General features: G+C 50.4%; 1 protein-coding gene across 7 annotated transcripts in view; it reads left to right on the plus strand.

Moving 5' to 3' along the window:
* The window catches only part of ANK1 (ankyrin 1), a 120,775-nt gene that overhangs the window by 48,863 nt on the left and 52,412 nt on the right, over positions 1–19,500 (plus strand). For 6 of the 7 annotated variants that reach the window (XR_010794969.1, XM_066639197.1, XM_066639202.1 and 3 more), the window contains exons 6-17: positions 172–357; positions 1,344–1,442; positions 2,210–2,308; positions 4,464–4,562; positions 5,441–5,638; positions 5,739–5,837; positions 8,535–8,633; positions 9,513–9,611; positions 11,274–11,471; positions 14,937–15,035; positions 15,133–15,231; positions 16,418–16,615. Coding sequence is in view for 6 of the 7 variants with exons in the window: in XM_066639197.1 (XP_066495294.1) it covers positions 172–357; positions 1,344–1,442; positions 2,210–2,308; positions 4,464–4,562; positions 5,441–5,638; positions 5,739–5,837; positions 8,535–8,633; positions 9,513–9,611; positions 11,274–11,471; positions 14,937–15,035; positions 15,133–15,231; positions 16,418–16,615 (1,572 nt within the window). In the remaining variant the exon portion in view is untranslated. The remainder of the gene's footprint in view (positions 1–171; positions 358–1,343; positions 1,443–2,209; positions 2,309–4,463; positions 4,563–5,440; positions 5,639–5,738; positions 5,838–8,534; positions 8,634–9,512; positions 9,612–11,273; positions 11,472–14,936; positions 15,036–15,132; positions 15,232–16,417; positions 16,616–19,500) is intronic. The other variant, XM_066639203.1, reaches the window with a different exon arrangement.

The raw sequence follows: 19,500 nt of genomic DNA on the forward strand, positions 1-19,500 counted from the left end.
TACTGAATGTCAATTCGTGACCTGAGGCGACCGCCTCATTTGGTCGCATGGGTAGGCTGGTGTTGCCCCTACCTCATATTTCTGCTACTCACTCTTTCCACACACTGCCCAGCACAGTGAGGGCCTGTCTTCTCATGCTGTGCCTTCATCCTTCTACCCGTTCTCTGGCAGGATGGCTTCACGCCACTGGCCGTGGCACTACAGCAGGGTCATGAAAATGTTGTGGCCCACCTGATTAACTATGGGACAAAGGGCAAGGTGCGCCTCCCGGCACTGCACATAGCTGCCCGCAATGACGATACACGAACAGCTGCTGTGCTCCTGCAGAACGACCCCAATGCTGACGTCCTTTCCAAGGTACGTGGTTATGTCAGGTGAGAGCCATGGGCTGACCGCGGGCATCTGATCTCTGCCTTTTGGAAATGTGGTTCCACGTAGGAACCAGTGGTGTTGCTAGGGAGGTGCGGGGGTGTGTGTGTGCAGGTGACACGCACAGGGGGTGACACCACTACTGGCCAAAATTTTTAAAATCTTTGTATTTTTAAATAATACCATCATTATGTTATTCAATGTGAAACTTCATGCAGAATGTAATGAAACAAACAACAATGAAATATTTCTAGATATTTAGATATCTCTAAATATCATCTAGAATAAAGGCGTTTGAGGAGGGACATGACTAAGACATGCAAAATTATACATGGGATGGATAGAGTGGATAGGGGGATATTCTTTTCCCTGTTGCACAACACCAGTTCCAGGGTACATCCACTTAAATGGAGTCTCGAGAGAGGTAGAACAGACAAAAAGGAGATATTTTGTTACCTAGCATGTAAATAATCTGTGGAACCCCTTGCCATAGGATGTGATGATGGTGTCTGGCCTTGATGTCTTTAAAAGGGGGTTGGACAGATTTCTGGAGGAAAAGTCCATCACAGGTTACAAGCCGTGGTGGGTATGTACAACCTCCCGGTTTTAGAACTACTATCTCAGAATGCCAGATGCAAGGGAGGGGCACCAGGATGAGGTCTCTTGTTGTCTTGGGTGCTCCCTGAGGCACCTGGTGGGCCACAGTGAGATACAGGAAGTTGAACTAGATGGGCCTTTGGCCTGATCTAGCAGGGCTCTTCTTATGACCCTGGTCTTCTTGGCCCAGGAGTTAGAACTAGACCATGTGCCTTTAGACCAGGCTGGAATCTTGCCTAATAACATGCCCTAGCAGAGGTCCTGATCTAGTTTCAGCATTCTCCTGATACTGCTTGACTGGTCTGGGTTCCACGGGTGTTTGTCCCATTGCCCAAGGGTTGCCATCTTGAATTTGCCCCCCCACTTCTCTCCTGCAGACTGGTTTTACCCCACTGCACATTGCCGCTCACTATGAGAACCTTAACGTGGCCCAGCTGCTGTTGAACCGTGGAGCGAGCGTCAACTTCACTCCCCAGGTGGGTGCTGATGTTCCAGAACTGTGTTGTTCAACCTTAGGGTCTGGACCCCAATGGGGGGTCATAAAGCCTCAAGTGTGGTGTTGCGGCAACTTACGAGAATGAAACAGTTTGAAGACCCCTGGACTAGAGCACCACCAGGTTAAATGCGGAGACATCTGTATACCCCTTTGGGTACCTGGAGATTGTGTTCCAGGCCTGCTCAGGTTCCTAGCAATGATGCCAAAATCGCTTTCACAAGTGCCAGGCTTCAGGGCACCCTTTTCTGCTCTCTCTAATATGAATACTTGGTTACAGTGAGCAGTGCTTGGAGGGCATTACGAGGGCGGGGAGTAGGCTGTGATGGGAGATGGCAGGATAGGGTCCTGGGAAGGGGTGTGGGATCAATAGTGGGATCAACCACTCTCCTGATTTATATATTGGGGATTGAAAAATGTTGAAGACCAGTAGAGGTTCTCCATCTCTGGCCTAATGCTCTCTGATGTGGTCAACATACATCTGGGCTGCTCAGTATTATCTGCTGAATACTATCCCTTCTCTCCAATAATGGACAATACTGCTGCAAACATGTCCGCTGCATTGAGTGCTTTGTTAGAAGTGCCGAAGTGGGATAAGAATGCTGAGGTTATTATTCTGCCATCCAGGGGCAGAGTCCTTTGCTGCTGGAGAGACTATTTTAGGAGGAGGTCTTTTGAAACCCAAAGGTGGGCGCATGTGTTTGCTTTATCCATTCACACCTTTTCCTCTCCACTCTCCTCCTGATCCAGAACGGCATCACCCCACTGCACATCGCCTCCCGGCGGGGCAACATCATCATGGTGCGCCTGTTGCTGGACCGAGGAGCCCACATTGAGACACGCACCAAAGTAAGTCTCGTGTCAAGAAGGGCCGACAGTCTGCCTGAGGATTACAGAGAGTGGGGAGGCGTTTGGGGTCTTCACTGGGTGTGGGGAGTGTGTCTAGAAGAGCTGCCTTGCAAAAAAAAACTGTTTAAGTTCAACCGTTGTCCAGGATGGTTCTGCAGTTATGGTGGCAACTGTCAACAGCATGACAGTTGAAAGGTCCACCCCTTTTTCCTCCATGTTGCACTGATAAAACTAAGGACCTGGTTCTCTCTGAAGGTGGTAAATTTTTTCTGCACTGTGGGCTATAGGGGCACACAGGATCAGCATTCCCTCTAAGCCAGGGGTGCCTAAACCCCAGCCCTGGGGCCACTTATGGCCCTCAGGGGCTCCCAATCTGGCCCGCAGGGAGCCCCCAGTCTCCAATGAGCCTGTGGCCCTCCAGAGACTTGCTGGAGCCCATGTTGGCCTGACACAACTGCTCTCAATGTGAGGGCAACTGTTTGACCGCTTGTGTGAGCTGTGGGACGAAGGTTCCCTCCACTACTTGCTGTTTTATATCTGTGATGCAGCAGTGGCAGTGAAGGAAAGGTCAGCCTTGCTTTGTGCCTTTTATAGGCCTTGAGCTACTGCAAAACCTTCATTCATTCATATAAGTTCCATCTCTAATAAATTCATTTATGTAAATTTATTCAAATTTGAAATGTAAATTAATTTTTTTTCCTGGCCCCCCGACACAGTGTCAGAGAGATGATGTGGCTCTCCTGCCAAAATATTTGGACACCCCTGCTCTAAGCCACTGGTTCCCAACCTGTGGTCTGGGGACCACAGGTGGACCACGAGACTTTGAGAAGTGGTCCGCAAGCTCTCAGGGAAAAAAAAAAAATCTCCTTTGCTTGTATGGTGAGACATTGGAAGTGGTCAATCTCCCATGGACCACCAAAGAGGGTGGAGAATGGACTGTCCACAGCTACAACCATTGAAGTGCCAGCTGTGGCTATGGGCAGGCCATTTTCCATCCTCCTTGATGGAGTGGGGGAGCGCTTGGGAAATGGACCACCAGAGAGGGCAGAGACCATACTCTCCACAAGTGGTCCATGACAATTCCAATTCTTGCCTCAGAGGTCCACGGGCTTCTAAAGGTTGGGAACCACTGCTCTAAGCACAGCATCACTCTCGGCACTCCAGAGCTTGGCAGTGATGGCAACGTCATTGTCCAGTGCTCTGGAGCTGCCCCCTTGCTGCCATGGTAGGGTTCTGTGCATTCAGTGAGGGAAGGAAGGTAAGAGGGAACAGTGAACATGACAGAATGTTCCTCTGTACCAAAGCATTCTGTGCACATGGAAAACTTTCATCTTGCATCTGGGGGTACACATTCAATTATGTAAGCCTCTGAAATGGTACAGCCCAGACAGGGCAGATTTAGGACTTCAGTGGGGAATGAAGCCAGAGTGAATAGACCCAAGGACAGGGTATCAGCCTACAGTTTAGCACTGATGTGGGCATGCAAGTGTGCTCACCACTTTCGGGTGTTCAATGTCAGAATGTGGTGTAATCCGTTATATTAGCGTTCCCCAAACTGTGGGTCACATCCCACCGATGGCTTGCAACTCCAGGTACGCTAAGCCTGACGTGGTGCTCCCTGTAGTGCCACAACGCCTTATTGGGGAGCTCTGGAGGCTGCTTCCGGATCACACTGGGCCCGTGACCCACTCTGTGGGCCCCAGAATGCCCCTCAGAAGCAACCAGAAGTGCTTTCCAGTTTGACTGGAAGTTGCTGCCGGTCACTTCCAAGGGGCATTCCGGGGCCCACGGAGGCCAATAGAGTGGGTCACGGGCCTGGTGCAGCCTGGAAGTGGCCTCTAGGGCCTCCCAAAAAGCACTGCGGGGAACATCACGTCAGGCCCAGCGCATGTCAAGTTGCAACCCACAACAGAGGATGAGGCGGGTTGTGGCACTGCAAAGTATGAGAACTGCTGAGTTGGAATTCAATTCTCTTGATTCTTTTAGGATGGGATATGCCCAGAAAGGGGGCAGGGGTGAACACTGCTCCATGGGCATGCTTAGAGGAGGAGGTGGAGAGTGACACGTCCAAGGTGCAAGAGTTGCTGCAAGAGTTTTCTTTTTCCCCTCTTTGTACCAATGACTCTCATATTTTCGGCATTTTGTGTTTCGGCAGGATGAACTGACGCCGTTGCACTGTGCCTCCAGGAACGGACATGTGCGGATTGCTGAAATTCTCTTGGACCATGGTGCTCCCATCCAGGCTAAGACCAAGGTGTGCACCTAAGATCAGGTTGGGGAGAATGACCTCCTGCAAGGGCAGAGCTTTGCCATTCTGTCTCCAGGTGTTGAATCTTCCTGCTTTTTCTTGCTGTTTTCCTCACCTTTTCCATGCTGGCTGGAGGAACATACATCTGCTGTACCAAGAATGTGTGTGTGTGCACAGGGTGTTCTTGGAGTCTCTAGATTTCCTTTCCTGAAACTGTTATTTTATTTTTTAATAGCACTTCATTTCAATTGCTGTTTGCCAGCAAAATCCCAGCCATTTGTTTCTATGTCTGGGGATTTCTGCCTTTTGGCATTATCACTCCTAGGGCCAGTTATAGCATTAAAATAAACAGTCAAGAACCTTTATTTTTAAATGTAAACATTTTAGCAATGTGGAAGAGGCATAAGAGTGGCCTCTGGGAGAATTCTTGTCTCTGCTCAGGAGAGCATTTTAGAGGCAGGGAGCAACTCTTGAGTAGACAGTAGTGTTAAAAAAAAGGGGGGGGCTGAGGGCCCAATTCTATCCAGTTTTCCAGTGCTGGTGCAGCCGTGCCAATGGGGCATGCACTGCATTTTCTGGTGGGGAGGCAGTCCCAGAGACCTCTTCAAAGTAAGGGAACATTTGTTCCCTTACCTTGGGGCTGCAATGTGGTTGCACCGGTGCACAAAAGTTAGACGGATTTGGGCCCCGAGTCATGTCATGTTCTTGCTGACTAAAACACGCTCTGGAGACCAGCTTTTCACATTAAAAAATGCAAAAACTTGGCAACCTGGAAGCTTGTCAGAGGTTAGTTGGCATTCCGCAACCCACTTGTGGGTTATGGCCCACAGTTTGAGAGCTGCTGAGTGAGGGCGATGGTCTGACTGTGTGTTTCCCTCCCGCAGAATGGCCTGTCCCCCATCCACATGGCCTCCCAAGGGGACCACTTGGATTGTGTGCGGCTTCTGCTCCAATACAACGCCGACATTGATGACATCACGTTGGACCACCTGACGCCGCTGCACGTGGCAGCTCACTGTGGCCACCACCGGGTGGCAAAGGTTCTGCTGGATAAGGGCGCGAAGTCAAATGCCCGGGCACTGGTGAGCATGGGGAGCATGGCATGATGGGTGGTGGTGGCAGGGTCTGGCCACATGATTTGCCACAGAGCTGAGAGGGGTGTGCCTTTATGTGTGCCTGCAGAATGGCTTCACCCCTCTGCACATCGCCTGCAAGAAGAACCACATCCGGGTGATGGAGCTGCTGCTGAAGACGGGGGCCTCCATTGATGCCGTCACAGAGGTATCTGGAGCCTCAGCCCCATTGACCGACTCTCAGCCCTGCTGAAGAATCGGTTTACAGCCCAATTCTATCCCCTGCCACTCTATAACATGCAGCCGGGATAACAGGGTGGGTGCTGTATGCTATGTGGGAGGGGGGATCGGACGACTAGCGCAAGGTTAAGAAAAAATATTTTTTGCCTGCCCCCTCCCTAGTAGGTTGCCCACCACCTATGGGTCTCCTCAAATCTATGCCAGCTACGCAGCTGACATAAGTCTAAGGTAGCAATTTTCAACCAGTGTGCCACAGCACATTCATTTGTCACGATTGCTCTGCAGGTGTGCTAGGGGAGTTTGGGGGAGGGGGTCATTTTTTAGTAGGGGCATTGGGGGAATGTGAGCCCCTGGCCAGCTGTGTGGTGCGTCTTGTCAATTTCAGCGCTTTGTCAGTGTGCTGAGGTGAAAAAGCTTGAAAAGCGCTGGTCTAAGGAGAGAAAGGGGAGGAATGGGCTAAGAAGGAGGGGATGGGAACTTAGTGCAAGTCATTGCCCCCAGGATTCTCTCCCTCCCCGAAACTCCAGAATGGCGGGGACAGTGGCATCACTAGGATTCGAGTCACCCGGTGTGGGAGGCCTGCCCGTCACCCCATGTAGTGGGCGGGGCAACACCCAGGTGGGCGTGGTGATGTACCATTGCCCCGCCACCACAGGTTTTTTGGCTATACTTTTTGTTATAACACAGATATTTCAGTGTGGTTTGTTTCATTGCGTTCTGCATGAAATTATGCATTGATTGATATATAACATGATGGTCTTATTCCTCCAGATTTGTAGAGTCTTGTAGAGACTTGTAGAGTCACACACACACACACACACACACACCCGTCAACTTACTAACACTTTATTGCAGCAGTTCTCAAACTTTTAGCACTGGGACCCACTTTTTCGAATGACAATCTTTCCAGGACCCATTGGAAGTGATGTCATGGCCAGAAGTGACATCATCAAGCAAATTAAAATAAATAATTATAAATAATTAAATTAAAATAAAAGTGAATCTACTCTGAAGTAAGTCCTATTGTGGTCAATGGGGCTTACTCTCAGGAAAGTGTGGTAGGATTGTAACCTGTGAGCCCAATCCTATGCATTTCTACTCTGAAGTAAGTTCCATAGTGGTCAATGGGGCTTACTCTCAGGAAAGTGTGGGCAGGATGGCAGCCTGTGAGCCCAATCCTATGCATGTCTACTCTGAAGTAAGTTCCATAGTGGTCAATGGGGCTTACTGTCAGGAAAGTGTGGGCAGGATGGCAGCCTGTGAGCCCAATCCTATGCATGTCTACTCTGAAGTAAGTTCCATAGTGGTCAATGGGGCTTATTCTCAGGAAAGTGTGGGTAGGATGGCAGCCTGTGAGCCCAATCCTATGCATGTCTACTCTGAAGTAAGTCCCATAGTGGTCAATGGGGCTTACTCTGTAGTCTACCTGCAATAACAACCCCCCAAAAAGAATCAGTGAGATTTCCAACCCTCCCCATTGCCCAGTTTAAAGTTCTTCTTTTTCAAGCATATCAGGATAAAGACCCTCCTGGCTTTGCAAGTGCAAAATAGAAAACTTCACCTTACCAGTTCAAGCCGCTTTTTTGTCCTTTATAGTGGGGGGGAGGCTGCCTTCTGGAGCATTTGTTGTGCTCCAGCTCCATGGATCCGGACCATTCCAGTGTCCTCACATTCCCCTTTGCCTGACCTGACCACCAGCCAAGGCATGCCTGCCGACTCGTGAGTAAATGCGATGTGAGGCTGCTTCACTTTCCATAGAGCTCCATAGACTCACAGCTGGGAGGGGGGGACCTCCTTCTCCATGTTTTTGGGGGCTGCATTCTTTGGATCAGGACCATTCCAATGTACTTGGAGCCTCTCAGCCTGCCTTGACTAAGGCAAGTCCGCCTACTTGCGAGTAAAAGCGACCATGTGGCTTCGTTTTGGGCTCAGACTTGCAGCTGGGAGGGGAGCTTCTTGGGTGTTTTGGGGGGCTGCATTCTTTGGATCAGAACCATTCTGGTGTCGTTGCATTCCTCTCAGCCTGCCCTTTCCAACAGACTATGGCAAGTACGCCTACTCACGAGTAAATGTGCGCTACGGCTCACTTTCACTTTCCATAGGGCTCCATGCATTTTTTCCTTCCGGTTTTCTGGCCATAACTTTTGAACGAAAGGAGCGATTTCAATTCTGTTTCTTGCATTGCACTCTGCTGGCCATTCCACATCTGAAAATGTATGGCATGTTGCGGTAACTCCTAATGCCGTGAAGTTAGCGCATCCTCCCCCAGGGCCCATCACCCGGTGCGGCCCGCACTCCCCGCACCCCCCTAGCGACGCCAGTGGGTGGGTAAGGAGGATACCCCCTCCTCTGACTTACCTGGGTCGGTGCTGCCTATGGTCCACAGCTGCGGGGGTGTGGAGCAGCCAGAAGTTTGTGGCAGTAGGTTTGCATGGCATGATATTTACACCATCACTGGGCATTTTATGACAGCATGCTTCAAGATATGCAAAAAGTCTGTAGGATTGGGTTGCAAATCTTGCATCAGTCAAGAAGCCTGTCATTGTTCAATCTATGACTTAAATCTTGCAGTCCTATTTGTTTGAATCATTGTCCAAAGGTGCTGTTGTGTGCATGGGTGGCAAGTCCCAGCCATATACATTCTCACTCCCTCTCCTCTTCACAGTCTGGATTGACCCCTCTACATGTTGCCTCTTTCATGGGGCACCTTCCCATCGTGAAGATCCTGCTGCAGCGTGGAGCATCCCCCAATGTTTCGAATGTGGTGAGTCAGTCCTGGGGGAGAAAGCTGGGTGTAGATGGAGCTGGAGATGGAGCAGGCAAAGAGAGACAAACAAACAGCAAAACAAAACTCCATACCTGTTTTAATGGTCTGCTGTTGCTTTGCATTGATTTTTATGTAAGCTGCTCAGGAACCTTGTCAGAGCAGGGTAACCCCACCACTTTCAAATGAATAAATGATAATAAATAATGGAGAAGCTTACTGCAAATCCTCCCCCTGCCCTGCAGCTATTCACCCCCAAATTCCAAATCTCTTTGATTAGTGTTGATAGCATTGCCATAGCACTTAAGAGTAGAAACACTTAAGAAGCATAAGCAAGAATAAAATAATTGCAGCAATGCCCTTGAAACGCACTGACTTTTCGCAATTTATCTTTGAATGTGTTCCAGAGCAGGTCTCCAGATTCGCTGTGAAATGGCCAGGGGGGGAGGGCAGAGGAGGAGATTTGCTCTTCGAGATGTGAGAGAACTATTCAACGTGTGGGCCTGGCCCAATCATTAGTTCAGTTCTGAATTGTGCACTTAGAAAGAAACTTCGTGGACTGTACCGTTTCAGATTACAGGTGGTGGAGAGCATACTTGCTCTCCCACCTTAAAGCTTTTGGACTGCTATCATGGTGGCAAGAGGAGTTTTAAGCTAGCCCTTTAATCCTGTTGGGCTAGTTTTCTAGGTGCATGAAGGTTTAAAAAAAAAGTGGGTGAAAAATGCAATCTACCACCCCCACCATCTCTTAGAACATGGGTCAGTCCTTTGCTTCCACTGCTGGGTGCTGAATTTGGGGGGGGGGGGTTTGAGGTTCTGACTGCAGACTTTCCCAACCTGTGACATTTTCAGGAACTTTCTTATTTTCTTGCAATGTAGAAGGTGGAGACACCCCTACACATGGCGGCCCGGGCTGGACACACAGAGGTGGCTAAGTACCTGCTCCAGAACAAGGCCAAAGTCAATGCCAAGGCTAAGGTGAATGTCTGCTGGTCTTTGTGGACTAGGAAGAGCCACACTTCAAGTCCACAGTGCTAGTGGGCGGCTGTGGCTATGAGTAATGGATTCGCTGGACCGTTTCAGAATCCTACCACATGGAATTCAACGTTCTCACAACGGTGTCTTTATTTTGTGTTAAATGGCAAAAGTCAAGTTTCTATCCCTCATGTCTGCAGAGGATAAAATTAGAAACTAGCTTGCAAGGAGTTTTCAATGGCAGGCAGTAGCTTAGCTGGAGGCTGTGGTGCAGTAAGTACTGTAGGTGCCGCAACACACTGTGTAAGCAGCCCCTCCTACTCACTGTTGGAGCCATTTAAGACTGTGATGGCTGTCGCTGCCCCGAATGGTTCCGACAGTGAGTGGGAGAGGCCGCTTATATGGTGTGTTGCAGCGGCTGCAGCACTTAACACACTGCCGCCCCTCGCTACGCTGCTGACAGGAGGCAGTCTCACCATTGTGAGAGGTCAAGCACAAGGTCATGTCTTATTTCCCTTATTTGTGTGCAGCATTTAGAGATTTAAACACAGTTGCCAGGGCAAATGGGCAGAAATAGGACAACTCCTTTCCCACAGGTAGGCATGTTCACATGCTGTACTACACCGGAGCAGGCGTTGAGCTCAGCTCTAGAGTCCAGCATTCTGAAAAGCTTAGGTTTCCTAATTCAGGGGACAAGCTTCTGGCCCTCAAGGCTGCACAGGGAGGTCTGAGAATGTCTGGACAATGGCCAGTCAAATCTGAACAAAATTTCTGGGAACTGGTATTTGGCCTGGTTTGGAGACCAGCTGTGGCCTCCATAGCTGGCCAGTGACCAAATGCCCAAGATAAGGAGAGTGGGCAGGGCAAAGCAGTTGGCCTGTGTCTGCCACTATTATAAGTTGCTGCAGCCACCGTTATGGAGATCTAGCCTTGTTGGTTTCTGAGAACACCTGTTCTGGATGGACAGGTGAGCTGCAGTACTCTCTCTGACCATCGCCTGGGTGGCGCTGCAGCACAGCAAAGACCATGTCCAACAGCTTGAGAGCTTCTGTGATGCAAGGTGGAGCTTTGGCCAGGCTGCTGCAAGTCAAGTTTTAAGGACACATCCCCAACAACCCACAAAGCTCCTTGTCCCTTCCTCTGACTAGCAGGAACTTACTAAAAGACTGAGGATATGCAGGTTTGCATAATACAGTGGGTATTCATGGGGGATCCATTCCCAGACCCTCCCCCACGCTGATACAATTTCCGTGGATGCGGAAAGCCCTCCGGCATGTGCCTTCTGGTTGCGTCCAGGAGATGTTCTGAGGTCCAGGGAGGCCACGTGCGGCCTCCCTGAGCCTCAGAATACCTCTTAGACATGACCAGAAGACCCTTCCAGTCACATCTGGAGGTCCTTGAGAGCCTTCCAATACAGGGTCAGCACCTGCATTGGGTCAAATCTGCAGATGTTGAACCTGCGAATGAGAAGGGCTGACTGTATGTGCCAGTGGCAGAGTTGATTTTCTCTTGGCTTAAAATCTGGACTACCTTGGTACCAAATTTTAATGTCACTGTTTACCCTGCCCTGTTTGTGCCCCTTTTGTCTGGCCCTTACCCTGTGGAGCTAAGGAGGTAAGGATGGTTGTTTTCCCTCCTAAGAAAGTCTCTTCTTGCACACCTCAGGATGACCAGACACCCCTGCACTGTGCTGCCCGCCTTGGACACTGCACCATGGTGAAGCTCCTTCTGGAAAACGGCGCCGACCCCAACCTGTCCACGACTGCCGGGCACACGCCCCTGCACATCACTGCGCGTGAGGGCAACCTGGACTGCGCCTGTGCCCTCCTTGACAAAGAGGCTTCACAGACAGTCATGACCAAGGTAGGCGAAGAAGGGGCCCAGGAGGCTTCTCCCTTCCCATTTGGCTGTTTCCATTCTGCCCCATGGCACACAGGGCATGGTCTTAAGCTGTGTGGAGCAGCACCCATTAATAACTGGGGCCAACACTTTCAAAAGGTGCAGGTGGGGCCTCGGTATCCACAGAGGGTCTGTTCTTGAACTTCTGCGACTACAGAAAATCATGGATGATCAAATCTGTGATCTTTGGCCCCTTAAGTTATGCAAAGGGGACTGGAGCTGCACTCCAGTCCCCTCAGGAGGGAAAGCCCCTCTCTGGAGGGCTTCCTCAGGACTCAGAATGTCTTATATGACATAAAAGCGTCACTTCGGTTTCCCTCGGAAAACCAGAAGTAGTGTTTTTTTCAACTGAAACGGCGATTCTGTATCCCACAGAGACAGCGGGCAGATGCTTGCGGCTTTGGTGGGATTCAGAAAGCCCTCTGGAGGTGACCGGAGTGCAGCTCCAGTCACCTCCGGAGGGCTCAGGTGGGCTCAGGGGGACCCACACTGAGCCAGATTCGCGGATGCAGATCCCCAGGTGTAGTTTGAAAATCACTGCTTTATTCTCAGTTGCCCCAGACCACGGTGAAGGAAAGGCTATAACTAGAGGTGAAACACACTGTTTGCAGCTGCGCCACCAGAGGAATGCGCTACATCCTGTAGGGGTGCTGGATACCTGGGGGGAACCTCTGGCTCTGGAATGGGTCTACTTGAACTTGCCCCAGCGATTTAGCTGACAGAAGTCCAAGTGGACCTGGGAAAGACAATTCAAGGCCTGGAAGGGGGATAGCTTCTCGGCACCACTGCTGCCAATGCCGTTGCCCCCTTCCAGGCTGTGGATTGACATGCCCCATTCCACCCCATCCCTGCCTCCTGCCCGCCCCCTGTGCTGATTTTCCAGCACTGGGGGATGTCCAGGAACCGCAGGTGGGCCACTGCTGCTGCTTGTAGCAAGTGCTTAGTTACTCCACACAGTGTGTTGCCTTCATGACAGCCATAAAAGAACTTATGCCAGACCACTGGTTTTGGCAGCATAAGCCCTGCATAGCCCTGAGGACTACTTGCAGACTTAGGCCTGGCAGGCCTTTGTTCCCTGAGCTGCTGCATGAGGGAGGCCTGAGTCGTACATGCAGACTTAGGCTTGACAGACCTTCCTGTGCTGCTCCACAAGGGAGGCCTCTCGCCTCCATTCTGACATAAGCCTGGCTGGGGCTCCTGACAGGAGCACCAAACAGAAAGGAGGGCATCCAACAACAGCCTCCGTGCCCTCACAGTTTTTTGTGAGAAAAATGGCTACCATCTCGCCTGCGCTTCCCCATAGCCAACCGAGATAGCCGGCACAGACTGGAGAAGCCCCATCTTAGGGCTTTCCTTGGAGGAAGGGGACAAAAGTCCTTTTCCCTCGAGGAGACCTTCGGCTGCTTCCCCAGCACCTGCTGGATTCAGCAGTAGCCCTTTTGGTACCACTGCACTAACAGGCACTGGGAAGCTTAGGATTGGACTGTTAGTCAGTTACAAGTGGACCACCAATCCCGTTAGTTGGGCAACCTATTGAGTGTTGGGAGAGTCAGAACAGACAAAAGAAAATATTTCTTTACTCAGCGTGTGGTTGGTCTGTGGAACTCCTTGCCACAGGATGTGGTGATGGCATCTGGCCTGGATGCCTTTAAAAGGGGATTGGACAAGTTTCTGGAGGAAAAATCCATTACAGGGTACAAGCCACGATGTGTATGCGCAACCTCCTGATTTTAGAAATGGGCTATGTCAGAATGCCAGGTGCAAGGGAGGGCACCAGGATGAGGTCTCTTGTGATCTGGTGTGCTCCCTGGGGCATTTGGTGGGCCGCAGTTAGATACAGGAAGCTGGACTAGATGGGCCTATGGCCTGATCTAGTGGGGCTGTTCTTATGTTCTTAACTACAATTCCCAGGAGGCCTTGCAGGTCTCTTGTGATCTGGTGTGCTCCCTGGGGCATTTGGTGGCCGCTGTGAGATCCAGGAAGCTGGACTAGATGGGCCTATGGCCTGATCCAGTGGGGCTGTTCTTATGTTCTTAACTACAATTCGCAGGAGGCCTTGCAGGTCTCTTGTGATCTGGTGTGCTCCCTGGGGCATTTGGTGGCCGCTGTGAGATCCAGGAAGCTGGACTAGATGGGCCTATGGCCTGATCCAGTGGGGCTGTTCCTATGTTCTTATGTTCTTACAGTTTTCAGAGAGATAATCTGAATATCCATCCATCCATCCCTCTCTCTCTCTCTCTCTCTCTCTCTCTCTCTCTCCCCCCCCCCCCTGCAAGCTGAGTGACGCATGTGTTGGGTGGGAGAAGACAAGTGCTTGGGTACCCTTGCCCTGAGGGCTACCATATATATACATATACTGCCCGACTTCCTTGTTCACCTTCCTTCTCTTTCTTATTATAATGCCTTTTTACAAGTCTGTGTATAGTTCTGGGTGCTATGCTTTGAAAACCATATTGAACAAAAGATACATATTGAACATATTGAAAAAAGATACAGAAGAGGACAAGTGAAATGATCAGGGGGCTAATGTAGTCTTTTCTCATAAGGAAGGCAAAACATTTTGGGGTTTTTAGCATGGAGAAAAGCCAAAGGGGTATTATTAAGACATTAATTGTGCATGGTGTGGAAAGAGGAGATGGCAAGAGAACTCTTTCTCCCTCTCTCAGGGCCCAATCCTATCAGCTGCAATGCAGCCATGCCAATAGGGCATGCGCTACATCCTATGGTGGATGTCATGGAGGCCTCCTCAAGATAAGGGAATATTTGTTCCCTTACCTCAGGGCTGCATTGCAGCTACATCAGTGCTGAAAAGTTGCATAGGATTGGACCCTCACTACATTTGAGTCCAGGTTTTTTCCCCAAGGAAATGGATTGGTGGGAGATTTAGAGCAGAGAAAAGGGGGTACTTCTTCACACAGCACATAATTAGTCTGTGGAATTCATTGCCACATGGGGTTATTCTCACTGCCTTAGGGCCCAATCCTATCCAACTTTCCAGCACCAGGGCAGCTGCAATGCAGCCCCAAGGTAAGGGAACAAAAGTTCCCATACCTTGAGGAGGCCTCTGTGACTGCCTCCTCAACACAGGAAGCAGTGCAGACCCCCATAGGCACAGCAGCACCGGCACTAGAAAACAGGATAGGATTGGGCCCTTAGATGGCTCTAAAAAGGGATTACTGGACAAATTCATGGCTGCGAATCATGATGGTGATGCCCCACCTCCTGCTTCAGCAGCAATATGCCTCTGAATTCCAGTGGCAGGAGAGAGGTTTTGATTTCATCTCCTGCTTAGGGGCGCTCCAGAGGCAGCTGATGGGCCATTGTGGGACACAAAATGATGGATTAGAGGCCCCCTCTTCGACCTGACCCAGCTGGACTCTTATGTCCTCCCACTGGGTCTAGGCACTAATGCTCCTTGTTTCTCCCCAGAAAGGATTTACCCCTCTTCACGTTGCTGCCAAATACGGGAAAGTGGACGTGGCCGAAGTGCTGTTGGAGCGCAATGCCCAGCCCAATGCAGCGGGAAAGGTGGGTATGTCTCTCCCTACAGGGTGCACCAAGTACTGGCGGGAGAGGCAGAGGCCCTACCTGCTGGCTCACCTTCCTTGTGTTTTCCTGTCTGCAGAATGGTCTCACGCCCCTGCACGTAGCTGTACACCACAACAACTTGGATATCGTCAAAGTGCTGCTTCCCAAGGGAGCCTCCCCGCACAGTGTGGCCTGGGTAAGAGGCAGGTGACACTCCTAACATATTTCAGGCTATTGGGGAGTAGGGAGGGGTCTTGGTCTGGCAGAAAGTATGTCCCAGGAGGCAGTGCTGACCTTGGAAACCCTGGAAAAGATGGACAAGACACTCAGACATGGTCTCAGACGAAAACTGGTATGAAAAAGTAGCTGCTGTTGGCAGATGTCATGGCCCTCAGCTAGCCCCAAGTCTATCTGCAACTACCTCTAAGAGCCTGGAACCTGGAGTATGTTGTTAGTTTCAGTACACAGATTTCAGTACACAGTACACTTCTATGTACTCCTACCTTCTGTGATGTTTTAGGAACTCCCCCCCCCCCCAAAAAAAAAAAAAAATTCTGCCACCTATTTGCAGTCAACAAAAAGGAGGGCCATGCCTGTGATTTTGGAGAGTGGGACAAGGTGCAAGACCTCGCAGGCAGTGGCAGCAGTACCGGTCCTCTTGGCGATCTCTGCTCATCAGCAATCATTTTTTCCCCTTAACTTCCTTGGGCAAAAGTGGAGGCTACCAGCCAGCTACTGCCAAGAGGCTACTGTCATCACCACCGCAAATTAAAGGCGACAGCTGTATGGAGTAAGGTCTTCAGTTCTCTCCTCTTGCCCTTGAAACCACCCCAAATTTCAGCCAAAAGTTCTCCTTGGAGAATGTTTAGCCCAGCTCCTGTTTTCATGGTTGTGTTGCCTTTTTAAGATTGTTAAGTGCCTTGCAGGGTTGTGGTACAAAAAGCAGGGTTTAAGGTTTGAATGTAGTGGGCCTTCCAGGATCCCCTGTGAATAGTGAATTCTGTGGATAATGAAATTCATGGTTGGAGAGCCTCATCAGGCCTCCCAGATGAGACCAGAAGTGCCTTCTGGTCATGGCTGGGAGTTGTTCTGAGACGCCTCAGAACATCTCTGGACGTGACTGCAAATCGCCAGTGTGAACGCCAGGCATTACTTCTGAACTCATCCGGGAGGTTCTCTGAGGCCCTCCAGTTGTGGGCTTAGCATCCATGGATATTGAAATCTGTGGTTGCTAAGCCCATAGATGAGGAAGGCCCACTGTACATGAAATGTTTCTGAGAGTTGGGGAGGTTGGCTGAAGCCCCTGCAGCCCCCGGCATGTGTTTTCTCTGGCTTTTTCCTTGTGTGATTTGCTTGGGTCTGGTGGTCTCCCTCTTCTGCAGAATGGATACACCCCCTTGCACATTGCTGCCAGGCAGAACCAAATGGAGGTGGCCAGCAGCCTGCTGCAGTACGGAGCCTCTGCCAACGCCGAGTCCACGCAAGGTGTGACCCCGCTGCACCTGGCGGCCCAGGAGGGCCATGCCGATATGGTCATCTTGCTGTTCTCCAAGCAGGCCAATGGAAACTTGGGCAACAAGGTGAGCTGCCTCTCCTGGGTGTGCTGAAGTGCTGCTGGTGCTTTTCCAGGGAAGGGAGGAAGCAAGCCTGTTCTGTTGGATGGAACAAGGAGATTGAGTGCCTTGGACCCTGTCCAGGAAGGGAAATCAAGAAACCCTTTGTGGGCTGCACAGTGGGCTCTTCTGTGAAGGCTGAAATGCCATTCCCGTGTTCAGAGACAGTCTGCCTATGCATATCAGGTGCTGGGGACCAGCAGAAAGACAGGATGTCGACCTGCTCTACACCTACTTGCGGGTTTCCATCCTGACTGGCCGTTCTGACTCCAGGAAAGCAAGCAAAAGCCATTCTTTTATCCAAGAACAGATATGTACAATCCTTACTGCTAGCAACGCTGAATTCCCCCCCCCCCCATCCTAACAGGCTTAGGGCACAATCCTAACCAGGTCTACTCAGAAGTAAGTCCTATTTTGTTCAATGGGGCTTACTCTCAGGAAAGTGTGGTTAGGATTGCGTCCTAGATGGACGAAATCTAAGATGTGTCCTAGATGCGTCCAATCTAAGTGTGGATAGATTGGCTCGTTTCAAGCAAGGAAAGCACCCAATTCACCCAGCTGGGACATTTTCACTTCAGAAAGGGAGAGGGGAGTGGGATTATTGTCAGGTTGAATGATGCTCCATGTCAGAAAAAGTGCCTACTTGTGGAAAACAAACATATCAAGGGAAAGAGTTCCAGCTTAGCTTTATCCCTGATATTCTACTATACAGCATCTTCCTCCCCCTTTGGCATTTATTGTTATTCTGATGTAGTACAGACCAAAGAGAGCTATACCACATAACTTTTTCCAAACATATTGACCTGCTGTTAGTGTTTGTTTCCATCTATGCCCGTTAGATGGCACCTGTGTGCTCTGCTGTCTCATCAGTATCTAGGGAGACAAACCGACTTAACCTGGATTCTTACACTTCCTCTTGTAAACTGCAAGCTCTGAGTCTCTGCCACCACGCCCAGCATTTTTCTATGTCTCCCTCCTCCTCTGGAAGGACTTTTTGTTCAGAGAGTGTATTATAGTGATCATCATAATCCCTGTCCATGTTGGCATCCTTCAGTCTCGGAAGACTATGGTATTGCACTCTGAATGGTGGTTCCGGAACAGAGTGTCCTCTCCAGTGCGCGAAGCCTGGGTAAAGTAGATATGGAGGATAGACTGTTACCCATGCAGCAAATCCCCCCTCTCCACATCGCTGAAATGGTCCAATGGAAAGGCAGAGGCCAATACGGTTGGTTCCAGAAGCGTCGCAGGAGTTGCCAGAACGTGACTGTGTTCAGCCATGAACTGCCTCAGGGACTCCGGCTCCGGATTTTGCCTCGAGGTTGACTCCTGAAGCCTTTTCCATAACTGGATGTAGCCACAAGGCAGTGGAGGTTTGGGATCAGAGTTTTCCTTCTCTCAGATGAGCTGCCTTCCCAGGCTGACCAGTCCCATCTACCCGGTGGCAGTTTAGTCGCCTCTTACGACAAGTACAGCCAAACTGAGGGCCTATTCTTATCCCCAGCCCCCAGGGGAAGATAATCAAAATAGTCACCCTCAAACCACACAGTGAGAGAACTGTGAGCCTGCCAAGAGGAACACACAAATTATGGGCTCCTGTGAACCCAAAATATGCATCCACAGAGAAGCAGGGCTGGCTCCTGGCCTTCAGTGCCTGATGCATGTGCCAGATGCGAGACCTGCTTGCCTGGCAGTGTATGACCTGCTTCATCTTGCTTCTTGGATTTGAAGAGGGGAATGGAACAGGAGAGGAAGTTTAGAGGAGAAGAAAGTGTCAGGCTAGAGTGTCCTTGACACTCTAGCCACTACTCTCTTCCACATTTCTTTCCCTTCCCTTCTACTTTTTCGAATCCAGGAAGCAGGAGGAGGAGACAAGTTGGCAGATGGCGGCATCCATTAGTCAGTCTCACATACCTGCCAGTCATACAGAGAAGACAGTTGGTTGAGTCTTGCTCAGATCCTTGCCCAAGCCTTGCCTCCTTCCAGGATAGCCTGTACCAGGAGTGGGTAATTCTATTTCTGCCCTGTCTGTGGATCTGATGTGAATGAGAGAGAGAGAGAGAGCAAATGAACAGAAGGATCTGTACTCAGATGAGAGGTTCTTTTTCAATCGAGAGGAATGAGAATGCAGTAACTTTTGCAGAAACACAAGGGTTGGATTCCTCTGAGCAAAGGTTATTTAACTAGACAATAATGCAGATCGCATGTCTGGGTTTTAAAATGCAAATAGCCATAACTTGATCTCAGGACCCAAATCAGATTGGGACCTGATGGAAAGTCTTTACCTCTTTGCCTGTGCTACTGTCCTGGCCCAGACTGATCAGGACCTCTGCACATACAAAGACCCCAGTATGGTTCCAGTCTGAATCAAAGTCCCACGTGGCTGCTGTTTGCGGGTGCTGTTTTCCAGGGAACGATGACATGAGAACTGGTGTTTAAACCCGGGGCCTGCCCCAAATTATCAGAAAGTGGGAGGTAAAGGTTCTGATTCTAATAGGAAAGGAATGTATGGATTGGGGGCAGAGGCATAACTCACTGCCCTGGTGCCTGGGGTAGTGATGGCACAACGTCACATCACTTCTGGATTCTCCCCAGAGGAGGCGCTGTTGGCTTGGTGCCTCCCATTCCTTCTCCTGCGGAAGCTGTCCCTTGAAGAGGGAGCCTCCGCAGGAGAAGGAACAGGGGACGAAGACACCAGGCGTCCGCCAGGGAGAACCCAGAAGTGACTGCCTAGTTCCACTTGCAATGCAAGGCAGTCACTTCTGAGTTCTCCCTGGAGGAGGGAGTGCTCACTGCAGCAGCTTCGCACCCCCTGTTCCTTCTCCTGTGGAGGCTCCTCTTTGAACAAGAAGAAA

This window comes from Tiliqua scincoides, chromosome 11 (assembly GCF_035046505.1).
Source record: "Tiliqua scincoides isolate rTilSci1 chromosome 11, rTilSci1.hap2, whole genome shotgun sequence".
NCBI classification, from domain to species: Eukaryota; Metazoa; Chordata; class Lepidosauria; order Squamata; family Scincidae; genus Tiliqua; species Tiliqua scincoides.